General features: G+C 32.7%; 1 protein-coding gene across 1 annotated transcript; it reads left to right on the top strand.

Moving 5' to 3' along the window:
- Positions 1 to 3,048: 3,048 nt before the first annotated feature.
- LOC134686576 (serine protease inhibitor Cvsi-2-like) lies at positions 3,049 to 5,521 on the top strand. Its single transcript, XM_063546247.1, has 3 exons — positions 3,049 to 3,177; positions 3,691 to 3,807; positions 5,376 to 5,521. The coding sequence occupies exons 1-3, from the start codon at positions 3,141 to 3,143 to the stop codon at positions 5,483 to 5,485; spliced, it is 264 nt and encodes an 87-aa protein (XP_063402317.1). The 5' UTR covers positions 3,049 to 3,140; the 3' UTR covers positions 5,486 to 5,521.
- Positions 5,522 to 13,717: the final 8,196 nt, after the last annotated feature.

Raw genomic sequence — 13,717 nt, 5'->3', positions numbered from 1 at the left:
AGGCTCCTGACTTGGGACAGGCGCACAAATGCGGCAAGGTTAAACATGTTTATTAGATCTGAACCCTCCCCCTATACCTCTAGCCAATGTAAAAAAGTAACGGCATAACAATACGCACATTTAACATTCAATTCAAGAGAAGTCCGAGTCGGATGTCAGAAGATGTAACAAAAGAAAATAAACAAAATGACAATAAAACATAAATAACAACAGACTACTAGCAGTCAACTGACAAACCAGCTCCAGACTTCAATTAAACTGATTGAATGATTATGATTTCATCATATGCATATCAGGCACAATCTTTCCCGTAAGGGGTTTAGTATCATACCATTATACTATATATGAGACGAACATAACCCCTGTCATGCCAACAACTAGTTTTTGAATAACTGTGTTTAGTTCCGATGCAATGACCCTATAAGTGAATCAATATTAACACCAAAATAAGCAATCTTTAAGCTTTCCATTTTGCCATTTAAAAAGGGACATTCTGTTTTGAATTTCACTAGCAGTTCAGTATTTTTCTATAGAAAAGGATTCAACTATAAATTGTAATTTTTCTTTTTTCTATATCCTGAACTTTTTGAATTTCATTCCTAAAACGATAAGAACATTCGCGGAGGCAGCAAGGAAAAAACTAACAATTAATGGAAAGAGTATATCTTGGCAAACAGAAGAATGACTATAACATTGTGAAACAGGAACGGATTTTCTTACACAAGTCTTATTTTTAAAGTGCAAATAGTCGCTGGCAGAGGGTCAGCCGACCAAGTCTATTTTTAAGGGCCAATAGCACTGGTCAAATATGGTTCAATATGTAAAAAGCTAACATCCAATACTTTTGATTTGTATCCAATGATATCAACATTTGAAGATATCTTCCACATACTATCAAAACAATAAGACGTGGTATGATTGCCAGTCCCCGTACGGCTGTCAACAATGAGAACAATCACCACCTTTAAATCAGTTACAAAATGCCCCGACATGACCAGTATGAAATTAAATCAATAGAAGAAACTTGCGGTCTTATTGAACCGAGGACAACATACACAGTGCGGTTGGGTTACCCCATCCCGTACCAAGGCCAGTGATGTAATATACCAATATATGAACGAATTATAAAAATAAGTGAAACACTTGCATAACACGTTAATTAGATTTGCGTGTACAATAGTTAATGACAGCTAGTTCACAGCTAATATTAACTTACCAAAAGAACGTATATATGACTAACTCATCATTAAGAACATACCCAACAGATCAATTTACAAATGTAGTAAAATAGACTTGTCATATTCCGTGATAAGATTGAATTACTTACGCAATCCATTTATCAAAATCCAGGTTTAATCCGCCATTTTTTCCTGAACCAAATCAGAAATATGGCAGTTGTTATCTAATAGCATTGTTGTTTGTTTTTGTTGAACTTCTGTTTTCTGCTATATCATGTGTTTCCCTTGCTTTCAGTTTATAACCCGGGTTTGTTTTCTGTTAATCGATTTCTTAGTTTTGAAAAGCGGTATACTAATTTTGCTTCTATTAAATACGATGATTTGTTGTTTTGGGAAATTTTAGAAAATTGACCGTACAAAATTGAAAAAAGAGAAATAATAGATTAATTAAAAACCAATTGTTCAGAGAACAATTGAAGGTCTTTCCATCAAAACAATGTATTTTGATATGAAAAGTTGTGAAACTAAGTTTAAAATGTCATTTCAATCGTCAAATGATAGCTCCTAGTAAGCTGATTCCAAAAATATATTGTTTCCATACATTTTTTTTTAAATAAGGGAAATAATTTGTTACTTCCGGTTTGAAAAATGTTACTTCCAATTATATTTGAATATTTACTTGACACTGATTCCAAAAATATCTGGTTCTATATATTTTAATATTAATAAAGTACAAAAAATAGCTACTTCCGGTTTACAAAAGGTCACTTCCGGTTGTTTTTTTCAAGGTTAAATGGTTTGATACCTTTTTCTAAAAGTTGTATATCTTTATCATGTATACATATAGAATAAAAGCAAAGGTCAAAATCTAGAACGTCAAATTAAGCTATGACCTTGAGATCAATTTCAAGGTCATAAACCAAGGACCTCAAATCAAAAGACCATAGGTCTTAATTATATTTAGTTATTGAGTTAAATCACCAAACGCGTATTTTTAAATACAAGAGGGGAGAAAACTCCCTTTTACATTCAACGTACGCTTGCAATCAAAATTTACATCTTACGACATGTCGCAACTAACAATTTAGTAAAAATAATTTGTTGATATCTTATACAGTCTTTGGATATAAGTTAAAATAAGCCAAATTCAAATATTAGAATATGACCTTGACCTTTGACCTTGACCTAATTTTCATTTTTTGGGACCAAGGACCTCAAATCAAAAGAGCCTAGGTCTCTATCACTTATGGTTTATAAGATAGAAATTCATATCACTTATATCAGATGCATAAGGGGAAATAACTCTCATATGGAGCGGTCATATCGCTTCGGTCAAAATAGGACAAATCATGCGAAGGATATAACGAGCAATTTTGTAAAATAAATTTGTCATAATCTTTTACGGTTGCGAAGGAGATGCGCTAACAAGGAAAACAGTGTTTGGGGAGATAACTCCTACAAAGAAAAGTATTCGTTTACGCAGGGTAAATTTCAAAAGCGCATAAACTGTTCGATATCATAAACAAAATATCTAAGCAACATATTGCGAAACAAATGTTTATCGCAAGAACAAAATTAGGCGGAAGAAAAAAAAAAAAAAAAAAAAAATAATCAGAAGAAAAACAATAGGTCTTTCCACAGAAAAGTGGAAAGACCTAATAAGGGAATTATGAATATATCATATTTCACTAATTTGAGACAGAGGATCACAATTTTTTTGAAAAAAGGTGAATTGCGAAAATGGACCATGTTTCGAATATTTGCATGCATACATAGTTCAAGATCGACTTTTCATGCCAGCAAATTCTTTATCTAGGACATGATCTACAATGTTACAGTGTCACGGAAATGTAGAATACTATGGCATTATCTGTGACCTGTGACGATTATCTCAGTATAAAATATCAAGTTTCAAGTGATTGTTAGTTAGATTTCAAATTCTTCTCACTATTGAATATTAAGATGAAGGTTCTCATTGTGTGCTTGGCTCTATGTGCAGGTAAGTTTATTTTCTTGTTTTGGTCAGAGCTGAGTTTTTCTAACAGTAATGGTTCGAAATATAAATTTAAAAATTTGGTATGATTGACAATGAGACTCATCTTCACTAGATACCAAAATGACACAGGAATTAACCAATACAGGTCACCGTATTGCTGCATATTCTTACTTATTTATCATTATCGAAGTGGCATCCTACTCATAAAGTTGGGGAAATATTTGCGATTTCTGAAATAATAATACTCAAGTATCTCTAGACGTTGTCGTCCATAATCCAGTTCAAAAGTGGGACGAAGTTCGATCTCAAATGGAATAAACTATTTTCTTCATTTCAATTTTTAAAGCATCTCCTCATATATGCCGTAACTTGCACTTCCATGGTTTCTAAATATATTGGTTAAATTGTACCGGAGTAACATAAATTATCAATTGTCAAATAAGTTTTACCCAGAAAATTGCATTTTCGCATCTAATTGATAGAGTGTAAATTGTATATATGATTATATTGTTATAGTTGTTATGGCTGAAAGATGCCAACAGACAAGTGACTGCAAGTTAACACTGTGCTCTACAGGCGCCAGTATTACGTGTATCCGTGGTGAATGTACCTGCACGACTTCATCTGGATCTAGTAAGATATTTACATTAATTAACACCAAGATAATGTTATTAAACACGAATAATTGGACACCCTGCACAAATTATACTTTTCAATAACATGTAAAGCCGACTTTTGACAGCTGATCTTCACATCACTGACAGCACCTTCCTAATGTATTGAAACCTAGAACTTGCATTGACAATCATATCTTGATGTTATTAGGAACATGATAATTTTATTTCATATTTTGATCTGTTATGTTTTTTTCAGATAAACAATTCAACTGTTTTATTTGATACATAGCTTAATCCCGATGATTTTATACTTTCGATCTATTTATTTCCCTGAAGCAATGATTATTTCAAAAAATCAAATATATAAGTTTGTTTGTATTACGAAAACAGTTTATGTAAAATTATACTGTATAAGTCACGATCTCAAAACGATAGCAAATTGCTACTTCAAAATATAAAAAATACAAGTATTTCCATAATTATCTGTGGAAGCAAATAATTTAATAAACTATTGATGGTACCACATCCATTTCCAAATATAACCTTCTGTTACGTTGTCACATATGCCCTAACGTTACCTTTAGCTTGATACAGAATACTAAATGAATTCTTTGCATTTATAAAAAAAACTATCGTTAGAAGTCAACTTTGGAATTTCCCTACTTTGTCTTGTTACAACACATTGATAAGTCAAATGTCACGCCGAAAGATATTTTTGGAATGAAATGCTATTTATAAAAAAGTAGAAAAATCACGATAAAAAAAATGTTTTAATTTACAAACTTTTCAATTTAATCTACAACTTTCAAATGGTGACATTATCGGATTTTTACTCGTCTCATTGTTGAAGGCCGTACGGTGACTTTTAGGTGTTAATGTCTGTGTCATTTTGGTCTCTTGTGGATAATTGTCTCATTGGCAATCATACAACATTTTCTCTTGTATAATACATGTAATATCATTAAACGTACTATATTGGTAGTATTTCATTTACATATTGAGAATTATAAACTAATGACACAATCTGAATTAATTGACAAATCAAAATGAAAGAAAATGAGACGCTTATAATCCGGGAACGGATCAGCCGAACAGTGCCATGATTAATCTGGAAAATTTTATTTAAAAAAAAAAGATTAATTACTGAGAAAGAAGTTTATATTTTTGCTAGAATTTATTATTTTTCTGTTCCTAAGGAATTTATTTATTTGAATGCTATTTTCTTTTCGTCATAATGAATTTGTCATAACTTTTTTTTATTGGTTTGTAAGTTGAATTCTACTCACTTTCGTTTACCCGTTAAATTACATACCTTTTATCTTCACTCCAATATTTGCTTTCACACGGTAAACACTTAGTTCTTTTTATATATTATTTTTGAAATTTGAGTTGAAGCGAAGATCAACACATTTTGGTAGTTTTGAGAACATTGTGTTTGAAAGTAATTAATGCAGTTATCAAGCGATAATTCAACCACCAGTTTCTTGTCAATTTGTGTTCATCAATGCCTTGTTCACAGAAGAAATTTGTAAAACAAATCTTACTCACACATGTACACTTACTTATGAGCTTCGTTTTTTTCAGCATGCACCACAGCCCAAGACTGTCACGTGGAATGCCACGACAGAGATTCTCACTGTGTTGACGGACGTTGTCACTGCAGACATGGCGGCAATCAAAATTTTGGTCGATAACTTTTTCACTTTAGCCATTAAATATATTCAATAGATTATCAAGATACCTTCATTTTATTTTATAAACAAAGATATATCAGTTTTAACCTAAAACGATATATATGTTGTGCAATATGTACACATTTGATATTAATTGAAGACTAGTATTAAATAATATGCGATTTTATTATTTTATACTTAAACTTATTTATTGCATAACAGATGCTACATATCTTTCGATAAATAAATGAACTATTTGGTGTCAACTGCCCTATTCCTGACTTTATGATGGAGATTCTAAGAACAAATGGTGGGTTGAACCTGGTTTAATGGCTAGTTTAACCTCCCGCTTTGTTCCGATGTAAAAATGTATCGCTGAAATGACAACATTACGTGACCTTAAAACAGCTAAAACACACGTAAGAACATTCATCACAGAGAAACGCACAAAAAAAAAATTAAGCAATAGCTGACACATGATGTCAACAAAAATATTCAACAACGACAAACACCACAGGATGTAAAAACAGGGACGCGCTTACGTAACTAACATACAATCTCGAACTTTACATAATTATTATCTCATTAAATTTTCCCTCGCCATGCTCGTCCAAATTTAAAACCTTTCTTTACTTAATCCTTGTTGTAATAAATAAAACAAAATTCTAGATATAGATTTAGTTGCTCGCAGTAACTTTTTCTTTTCTAGTAAGCAATGTTTGATAACATCATAAACCAACATATTATTAGTACAAACACATTTGTCCAATACATTTAAATGGACTGATAAAAAACTAGGTATTATAATCATATACATTTTTATGTCACAATAAACTGCAAACTGTCGTAGTTACTATGAGCGCTGTCGATGAAATGAAACCCACAATGTGTCTTTAAATAATACAACGGGACCCACCTTTTAAACCGCCAAAGTATTGCACGTGCATATTTTACCTGTCTATATTTATAACCAAAACAAGAACTCGTTATACAACTACTCTCACTAACTAGTTTCGAACATATAAATAGTATAACTATACCACAAGAGAAAACCCAAGTTTCAACGAAAAGAAATTAGAATACTTGTCCGAATAATTTTCCTGACAACTATTTAAGTCAATGCTTTAATTATTTTGACTACAAACGATAGGACGTAACAGATTATGAAACCAAAACTAAAATAGATATGACATAAAAAATAAAGACATGATTCTTAGATGTATAAAATACCGAGACACGTCGTATAGCAATGTTCATTCACTATAACAGTAATTTTCGGGAATAATTCATGTTCGGTACACAGCAAACATACGACACTGATGTTAAACCACAATCTAGAAACACCAGGAACACTGACGAGCAACAAAAACTTAACCACAAAAATACATAGAAACGGACTATTTATCACAACTGCCATATTCCTGACTTTGTACAGGACATCTGAAATGGTGCGCTTACCCATACGATGTGAAGCTGTAGTTGAACAGATTGTGTCCTATTACGGATAGTTTTGACTTAGTGTGATATAACATGGCCGATGACGCACACATTACTAGAGACCAAGTCAGGAAAATGGCAGTTGGTATTATATAGATATAGGAAGATGTGGTGTGAGTGCCAATGAGACAACTCTCCATCCAAATAACAATTCAAAAAGTAAACCATTATATGTTAAAGTACGGCCTTCAACACGGAGCCTTGGCTCACACCGAAAAACAAGCTATAAAGGGCCCCAAAATTACTAGTGTAAAACCATTCAAACGGGAAAACCAACGGTCTAATCTATATAAACAAAACGAGAAACGAGAAACACGTATATATTACATAAACAAACGACAACTACTGTACATCAGATTCCTGACTTAGGACAGGTGCAAACATTTGCAGCGGGATTAAACGTTTTAATGGATCCAAACCTTCTCCCTTTTTCTGAAACAATAGCATAACATCACAACATAAAAAAACATACGATAAAATATCAATTGGCAGACTTAACTCAATCAAAAAACGTATGATTACACAATGAACGAATAAATTTGATCTGCGATATCTGAATACAAATGCACAGTTAATTAAATATTAGAGACAAACATTCATGACCAAAAAGCTAACAAACAAATTCAAACACAGGACATCACTGAGAAATATTTAACCAATCAATGTTCACTTTAGAAAAAAACCGTTTTTTTATAATCTTGAAGTTTATACAAATGTTGTAAGAATAAGTGAAAAATTGAAGATATTACAAATAATCAAAGCTGGTGTACAGACAAGATTCATATAAATAAAACATAACAAAAAAGCATTATAAACAGTATCAACAGGTCAAATTAACAAGAAAATACGATTTGAGATTATCGCAGTTACTGACAGTATGTTTCTCTGTGTGTGTAGGTGTGTGTGTGTGTGTGTGTGTGTGTGTGTTTGTGTGTGCGTTTGTTTGTGTGTGTGTGTGTGTGTGTGTGTGTGTGTGTGTGTGTGTGTGTGTGTGTGTGTGTGTGTGTGTGTGTGTGTGTGTGTGTGTGTGTGTGTGTGTGTGTGTGTGTGTGTGTGTGTGTGTGTGTGTGTGTGTGTGTGTGTGTGTGTGTGTGTGTGTTTTGCATTGTCGTTTTGGTTTTATGTTACACTTCTGTTTCTGATGTTTCGTTGTTTTCCTCTTATAGTTGATTTGGTGACCTAAGTTTTAGTTTGTAACCCAGATTGTCACCGTACATCCTTCAACAATAAACAAAGCCCATACCGCATTGTCAGCTATAAAATGTCCCAAAATGACAACGTGAAACAATTCAAACGAGAAAAATTAAGGCTTTATGTACGAAAAATGAACGAAAACAAATATGTAACATATAAACAAACGCCAACCAATGCATTACAGGCTCTTGACTTGGGACAGGCACATACAAACATAATGTGGCGGGGTTAAACGTGTAAGCGGGATCCCAACCCTTTCCCATATATAGGATAATGGTATAACAGTACAACATAAGAACGAACTATAAGAATTGGTTGAAAAAGGCTTAACTCATCTGATGGACAACCATACAAGTGGACGTGGCGGGGTACTTGTAATCCCAACAACAAAAAGACACTAGATACGGATATGAGAGAACTTGCAGTTGACTGATAGTTATGACTTTCGAATAGTGGTATACATGTACTTATGTTGCCTTTTTTTATAATGTTGATGCATACAGATTGTTTCTTCAATTTTGCTTGTTGCCTTGTTTTGTCTCTCTTTTGTCGATCTACGAGTGTTAAACATCCGTAAACTACTGTGACAGTAGTCTTTAATAGATTACTTCAAAACAGTATGAGATGAACTGAAGACAATCACTTTAGGGGTTAATGACTAATTTGTTTTCTGAGTTCCAACACACCTTAATCGTAAGTAGTAGATAACCTTATGCTTTATCATGTTTATCGCGTATTTAAAACAAAAAATGCAAGGGTCTATCAAATTATATGGTGCACATTAAACCCTACACAAACAAGAATAATGATAAAAACTGTATAATTAAACAAATACTTTCAAGAAAGTTGAATGATATTAAAAGATATCGAAATTCATATTTCAAATTGCAAATGTCATGGGAAACGAACGAAAAACTATCAAAAGACAGTATTATACAAAACATGACATAGAAAACCAAAATAATAGGCTAACACGTACGAAGCTAACAACCTGTGGTAATCTTTGAGGTGCACATGCTTTGTTAACGTCAGGCAAATATGACAAACTTTGAGCAAATCATTTGAATTACTCATTCATTTATTGATGTTTGGAGTTATAAAATAAACAAAATTACCAATGAAAAAATATAAAAACCTTTTAGTCGAGAAAAAACTTGAAAGACCAAGAAAAAAATCCACAAACAACAAATCCGTCATCCGCACTAACGACAATTTTAACTAAGTGAACACTAAGATAATGAAAATTTTCGCCATTATACAGAAGATCTTTATTTGAACATTCAAAGCAAAGCTATATGCATAAAAGAAGTACACAATTTATACACAACAATAACGTATTGTCAAACTACCCCGTGTTTAAGTTACTACGTTACATAGCTTATTAGACCAGTGAAGGATGAACACTTTAGAATCACCCCCAGTTTTTGTTGGAATTGAAGTTGTTAAGTCTTTAGTTTTCTATGTTGCGTCTTCTGTACCATTATTTTTCAGTTTGTCTTTTTATTTTTTAGCCATGGCGTTGTCAATCTATGAGTTTGACTGCTCCTCTGGTATTGTTCACCCCTCTTTAAGATCAGTGCTACTAATATTTTTATTGTATTTACTGATTTGGTGGTTTTTATGAATAAATAAATCTGTACGCGACTTGAGTCAACGTTTTATTAATATAGGGATATATACATGATTACTCTTAATAACAACAAAACAATGTTTAACCTGCAAATTTACGGTAGCAATCCACTAGAACTGATTGCAGATTAGCTATAAGTCTATCGCACGGAATCGTAAAGGATCGTAAGATACAGTTATTGAAGAACGTCTTGCAAAATGAAAAATCTGCGATGGATCCATCCAAGAAAGGAGATACACGGCTTTTATCAATCTTTAGTGATGGTGAAATAATACTTTAAAAAAAAAACCAGTCTATTTGCATCTCAACTTATATATATACACATAAATAATCGCTTGCCATAAGATAGTTTGTTTTGAGCTATAACAATGTGAAGAGAGTCATTAATGTTGTGCTATTTTAATTTGTTTCAGCGACGACACGGTCTTAAATCGTTCTGCTTTCAGGTCGTGTTTCGTTCGCTAACGTTGAATACTATATTCAATTGAATCCATACGCTTTTTTGAGTGGTGTTTCAATTTATGGGTTTAGAATCACGGTATTTATGCACTTTTTGTTAAATCATTTTTTAACAGACGTGTTGTTGACAATTCCTGAATACAACTCAGCCGAAATAACTATGAATTAGGAATATGGACACACGTATTACATTTTGACCTTGTCACTAATGCTAACCTGCCACACGCGTTTGAAAATGAACACTTAAGTCGCAAATGGTAGGCGATAAATACAAGAGATGATAGACACAGGGTTATCAGTTTTTGTCATGATTAAATGTCATTTCCATATGGACATTTTATTAATTTCCTGCTACAAACTTTTGAGTTTTTCGAAACACTACGGATGTTCTTATCACAGGAATAGATTACATTCGTTTTATTTGGCACAGCGTTTTGGCATTAAGGGTCCTGAATGCTCTTCAACATTGTATTTGTTGGATTTATAACTATTTTTATCTAAGCGTCACAAATGAGTTTTTGTGTAGACGAAACGCACGTCTGGCGTATTGAATTATAATCCTGGTACCTTTGATAACTTTTTGCATAAAATGCACAAAGCGTTTTTAAACATGTATAAGTATCGATAAGATGGTAAAATAATCGGAAAATACCTATAACGTATTCATTTTAATCAAACGAACGTCTTATTAACATTTATTTGACCAGGACATACTAGTATCATTATTTCTTTGATAAACCCAATACATGTCGTAAATCCCACGACCACACGACTATACAGCCATCTAAAGATATAATACCGCGAACACATGTTGTTAGTGAGTTGAAGGTCAAACGTTCAGTAAAGATAAACGTATTTTCTTTTTCGCTAATTTGTTCATATTAAATTTTACATTAGACACAAGCTGAATACAATACGTGAACCATAGTATATTATAAAAAGAAGATTTGGAATGATTGCAATTGCGACAATTGTTCACAAGGGACAAATTAACACAGAAATAAACAACTATACAATTCACCGAACTGCCTTCAACATTGAGCAATGCTCACACTACTTCATCAGCTAGAAACGAGCCCAAAAATAACAAATGTGAACAATTACAAACGAGCAAATAAGCATCCTTATTTATAAACAAAACACAACGTAAAACGAATATGCAACTCGTTAACACACACCAACCACTGAACAAGCTTCTGACTTGAAACATCAACATACAGTATGTGGCGAGTTTAAACATTCATTGGGTGCCTTTGCTTCCCACTTATCTAAGATCGTAGTGCAAAATAACAATACAATAACTGTACAAAACAATAAAGAAACTTACTACAGCGATAACTCTGTAGAACCATAGGTTTGTTCTATGTACCTTTGGTATATCAACCACCCTTTGATCTTGCAACAATATTTATACATTTGACTTTTCCCCATCCCAAACTTTAAGACAAATTGAAAATAATTGTATTGCTTTGTTTTATAAAAAGAATACCTTACGTTGAAACAAGTATAATGTCATAGGGATGGATAAATCCTACTAAGTATCTTTCTATTCAATCGAACTAGAGATAAACGATACACCAGACACAGAAAATGTATCTTTACTGCAATCTAGATATTCACTATTATTGTCGGTTGAAACAAAACTTAACGACACAAGAGGTGATTTTAGCTTCCAAATTATGAATTTCTATGTAGTAACATAAGCTCTTGCATACGGAGTATATATCTCCCAATTGATACGGTATTCCTGGGCTTGTGTTTTCTATCGTGATTTCCTATATAGACGGTTGCTGGTCACAATGAAGATATTAAATCAAGAGATCAAAATGAGGAAGTTGAAATCATACCTTCGTAAAAACAATTCACCAATGCCTCCTACCGAATGAGACTATTAACCGGGTAACTATGTAATAGTATGAGCAACACGACGAATTCCACGGGTGGAGAAGGATCTGCTCACCCTTCCACATTAGATCACCTCTAGGTTTTGGTTCGGATCGTGTTGCTTAAAATTAAGTCTTTATTTTTCTAAATTGTGTTTTGTGTAATGTTGTTTGTCTGTTTGTCTTTTTCTATTGTACATATTGCGTTGTCAGGTTATTTTTTTATCTATGTATTTGAATGTACCTCTGGTATCTTTTATGTACAGATCTATGTTAATTAAACGACTTGTCACTAAACACGAATGTATTAAAAACGATTATCAACAGGTTTAAAAACTAGAGGTTACAGGTTATATTCTAGATATAGCTGAAAGCGTCAATAAGGTTTCTTTCCAATTGAAGAATGTGAAACTTTTTTTGTGATTGAACGTAGTCACGAATTGCGAGCATTCCCATATTAAAAATATTTGGTTGTCCTGTTTGTGAATCATATACTACTAATCCAAACCAGGTCATTAAATATGTTATGATTACGTGAAGCTTTATGTGAATGTCGTTCAAACTCTCACATATAATTATCTCATTGAATACAAAATGTACTTCAAGCTTGGTGTGGTACATGCATTTGAGTCCTCTCTGACGATTCTATTATTCGTTGAAATTCCCATCTACAAGATCTACCTAATGGTATATTACTTTGAAGACAGGATATAGATAGCTTAGATATTTTCCAAGTCTTGAACCTGTAAATGGGTGTTTTTTTGTTAATAACATTCTCTCATACGTATTAATTCTTCTTGTTTGTTTTGTAGTTTGCTCTTTTATTGTGCCGTTAAACCATTATCCTTGGTATAAGGACGTTAGCGCCTTCAAACCTGTTTGACCGAATCACAATCAGTATGAACCCGTCTTAAGTCACGAACCTGCAGTGCAGTCTCTGCTGTTGCATAAGGTCTTTCATATTTGTTTTTGATAATTAAACATTTCATTTGTTTTCTCAATTGAATTGTTTCACATGTTTCTTGTGGAGGCTTTTCATAACCTAATATGCGATAATTTGAGTTTTTCTAAAAAAAAAAGGTGAGGTCTGTACAGTTGCCTATTATTGCCTTTTCTACTTTATTTTAACTTTAGTGCATAGTTGTTTTATGTGTACTCGTGCCACATCTCTTTATTTTTATAAAGTGCTCTAAAGATCTACAATCCACATTCAGGTATTAGTGTATCATTCGAAACATTCAATTTGTCGAAGTGACAATGACGTCCGCCTTCTTCATTATAAAAATATATTGTTTCTTGAAATAAGAAAGACAATAGACCAGAGAATATAAGGAACACAAGGTGGTTACAAGAAGTTTTCCCTTCATCTAAATTCACAAAGTATTGTAATGACAACACAAGTTAAAGTTAAAGAGGTTAAAACGATAAACAGAATATTGGCAACTAAATACTGAACATATGTTTATGTGAAAGTGTGGCAGAACTATGATATAACGGTAACAATAGCATTATAGGGTGCGTAAATGTCCTTACATGTGGATGTGGCCTTTAACATTAAAGTAATGAAAGTTTTTCAATGCATAACCAGTA

Source organism: Mytilus trossulus, chromosome 10 (assembly GCF_036588685.1).
Source record: "Mytilus trossulus isolate FHL-02 chromosome 10, PNRI_Mtr1.1.1.hap1, whole genome shotgun sequence".
NCBI lineage: Eukaryota > Metazoa > Mollusca > Bivalvia > Mytilida > Mytilidae > Mytilus > Mytilus trossulus.
This window is presented reverse-complemented; position numbering and strand designations above follow the sequence as displayed.

What these genes read in the sequence shown, in the direction of transcription:
- LOC134686576 (XM_063546247.1), top strand. Translation starts at nt 3,141, where the DNA reads ATGAAGGTTCTCATTGTGTGCTTGGCTCTATGTGCAG. An exon ending in GTGCTTGGCTCTATGTGCAG is followed by an intron (nt 3,178 to 3,690) that starts GTAAGTTTATTT and finishes ATATTGTTATAG; the next exon opens with TTGTTATGGCTGAAAGATGC. An exon ending in CACGACTTCATCTGGATCTA is followed by an intron (nt 3,808 to 5,375) that starts GTAAGATATTTA and finishes CGTTTTTTTCAG; the next exon opens with CATGCACCACAGCCCAAGAC.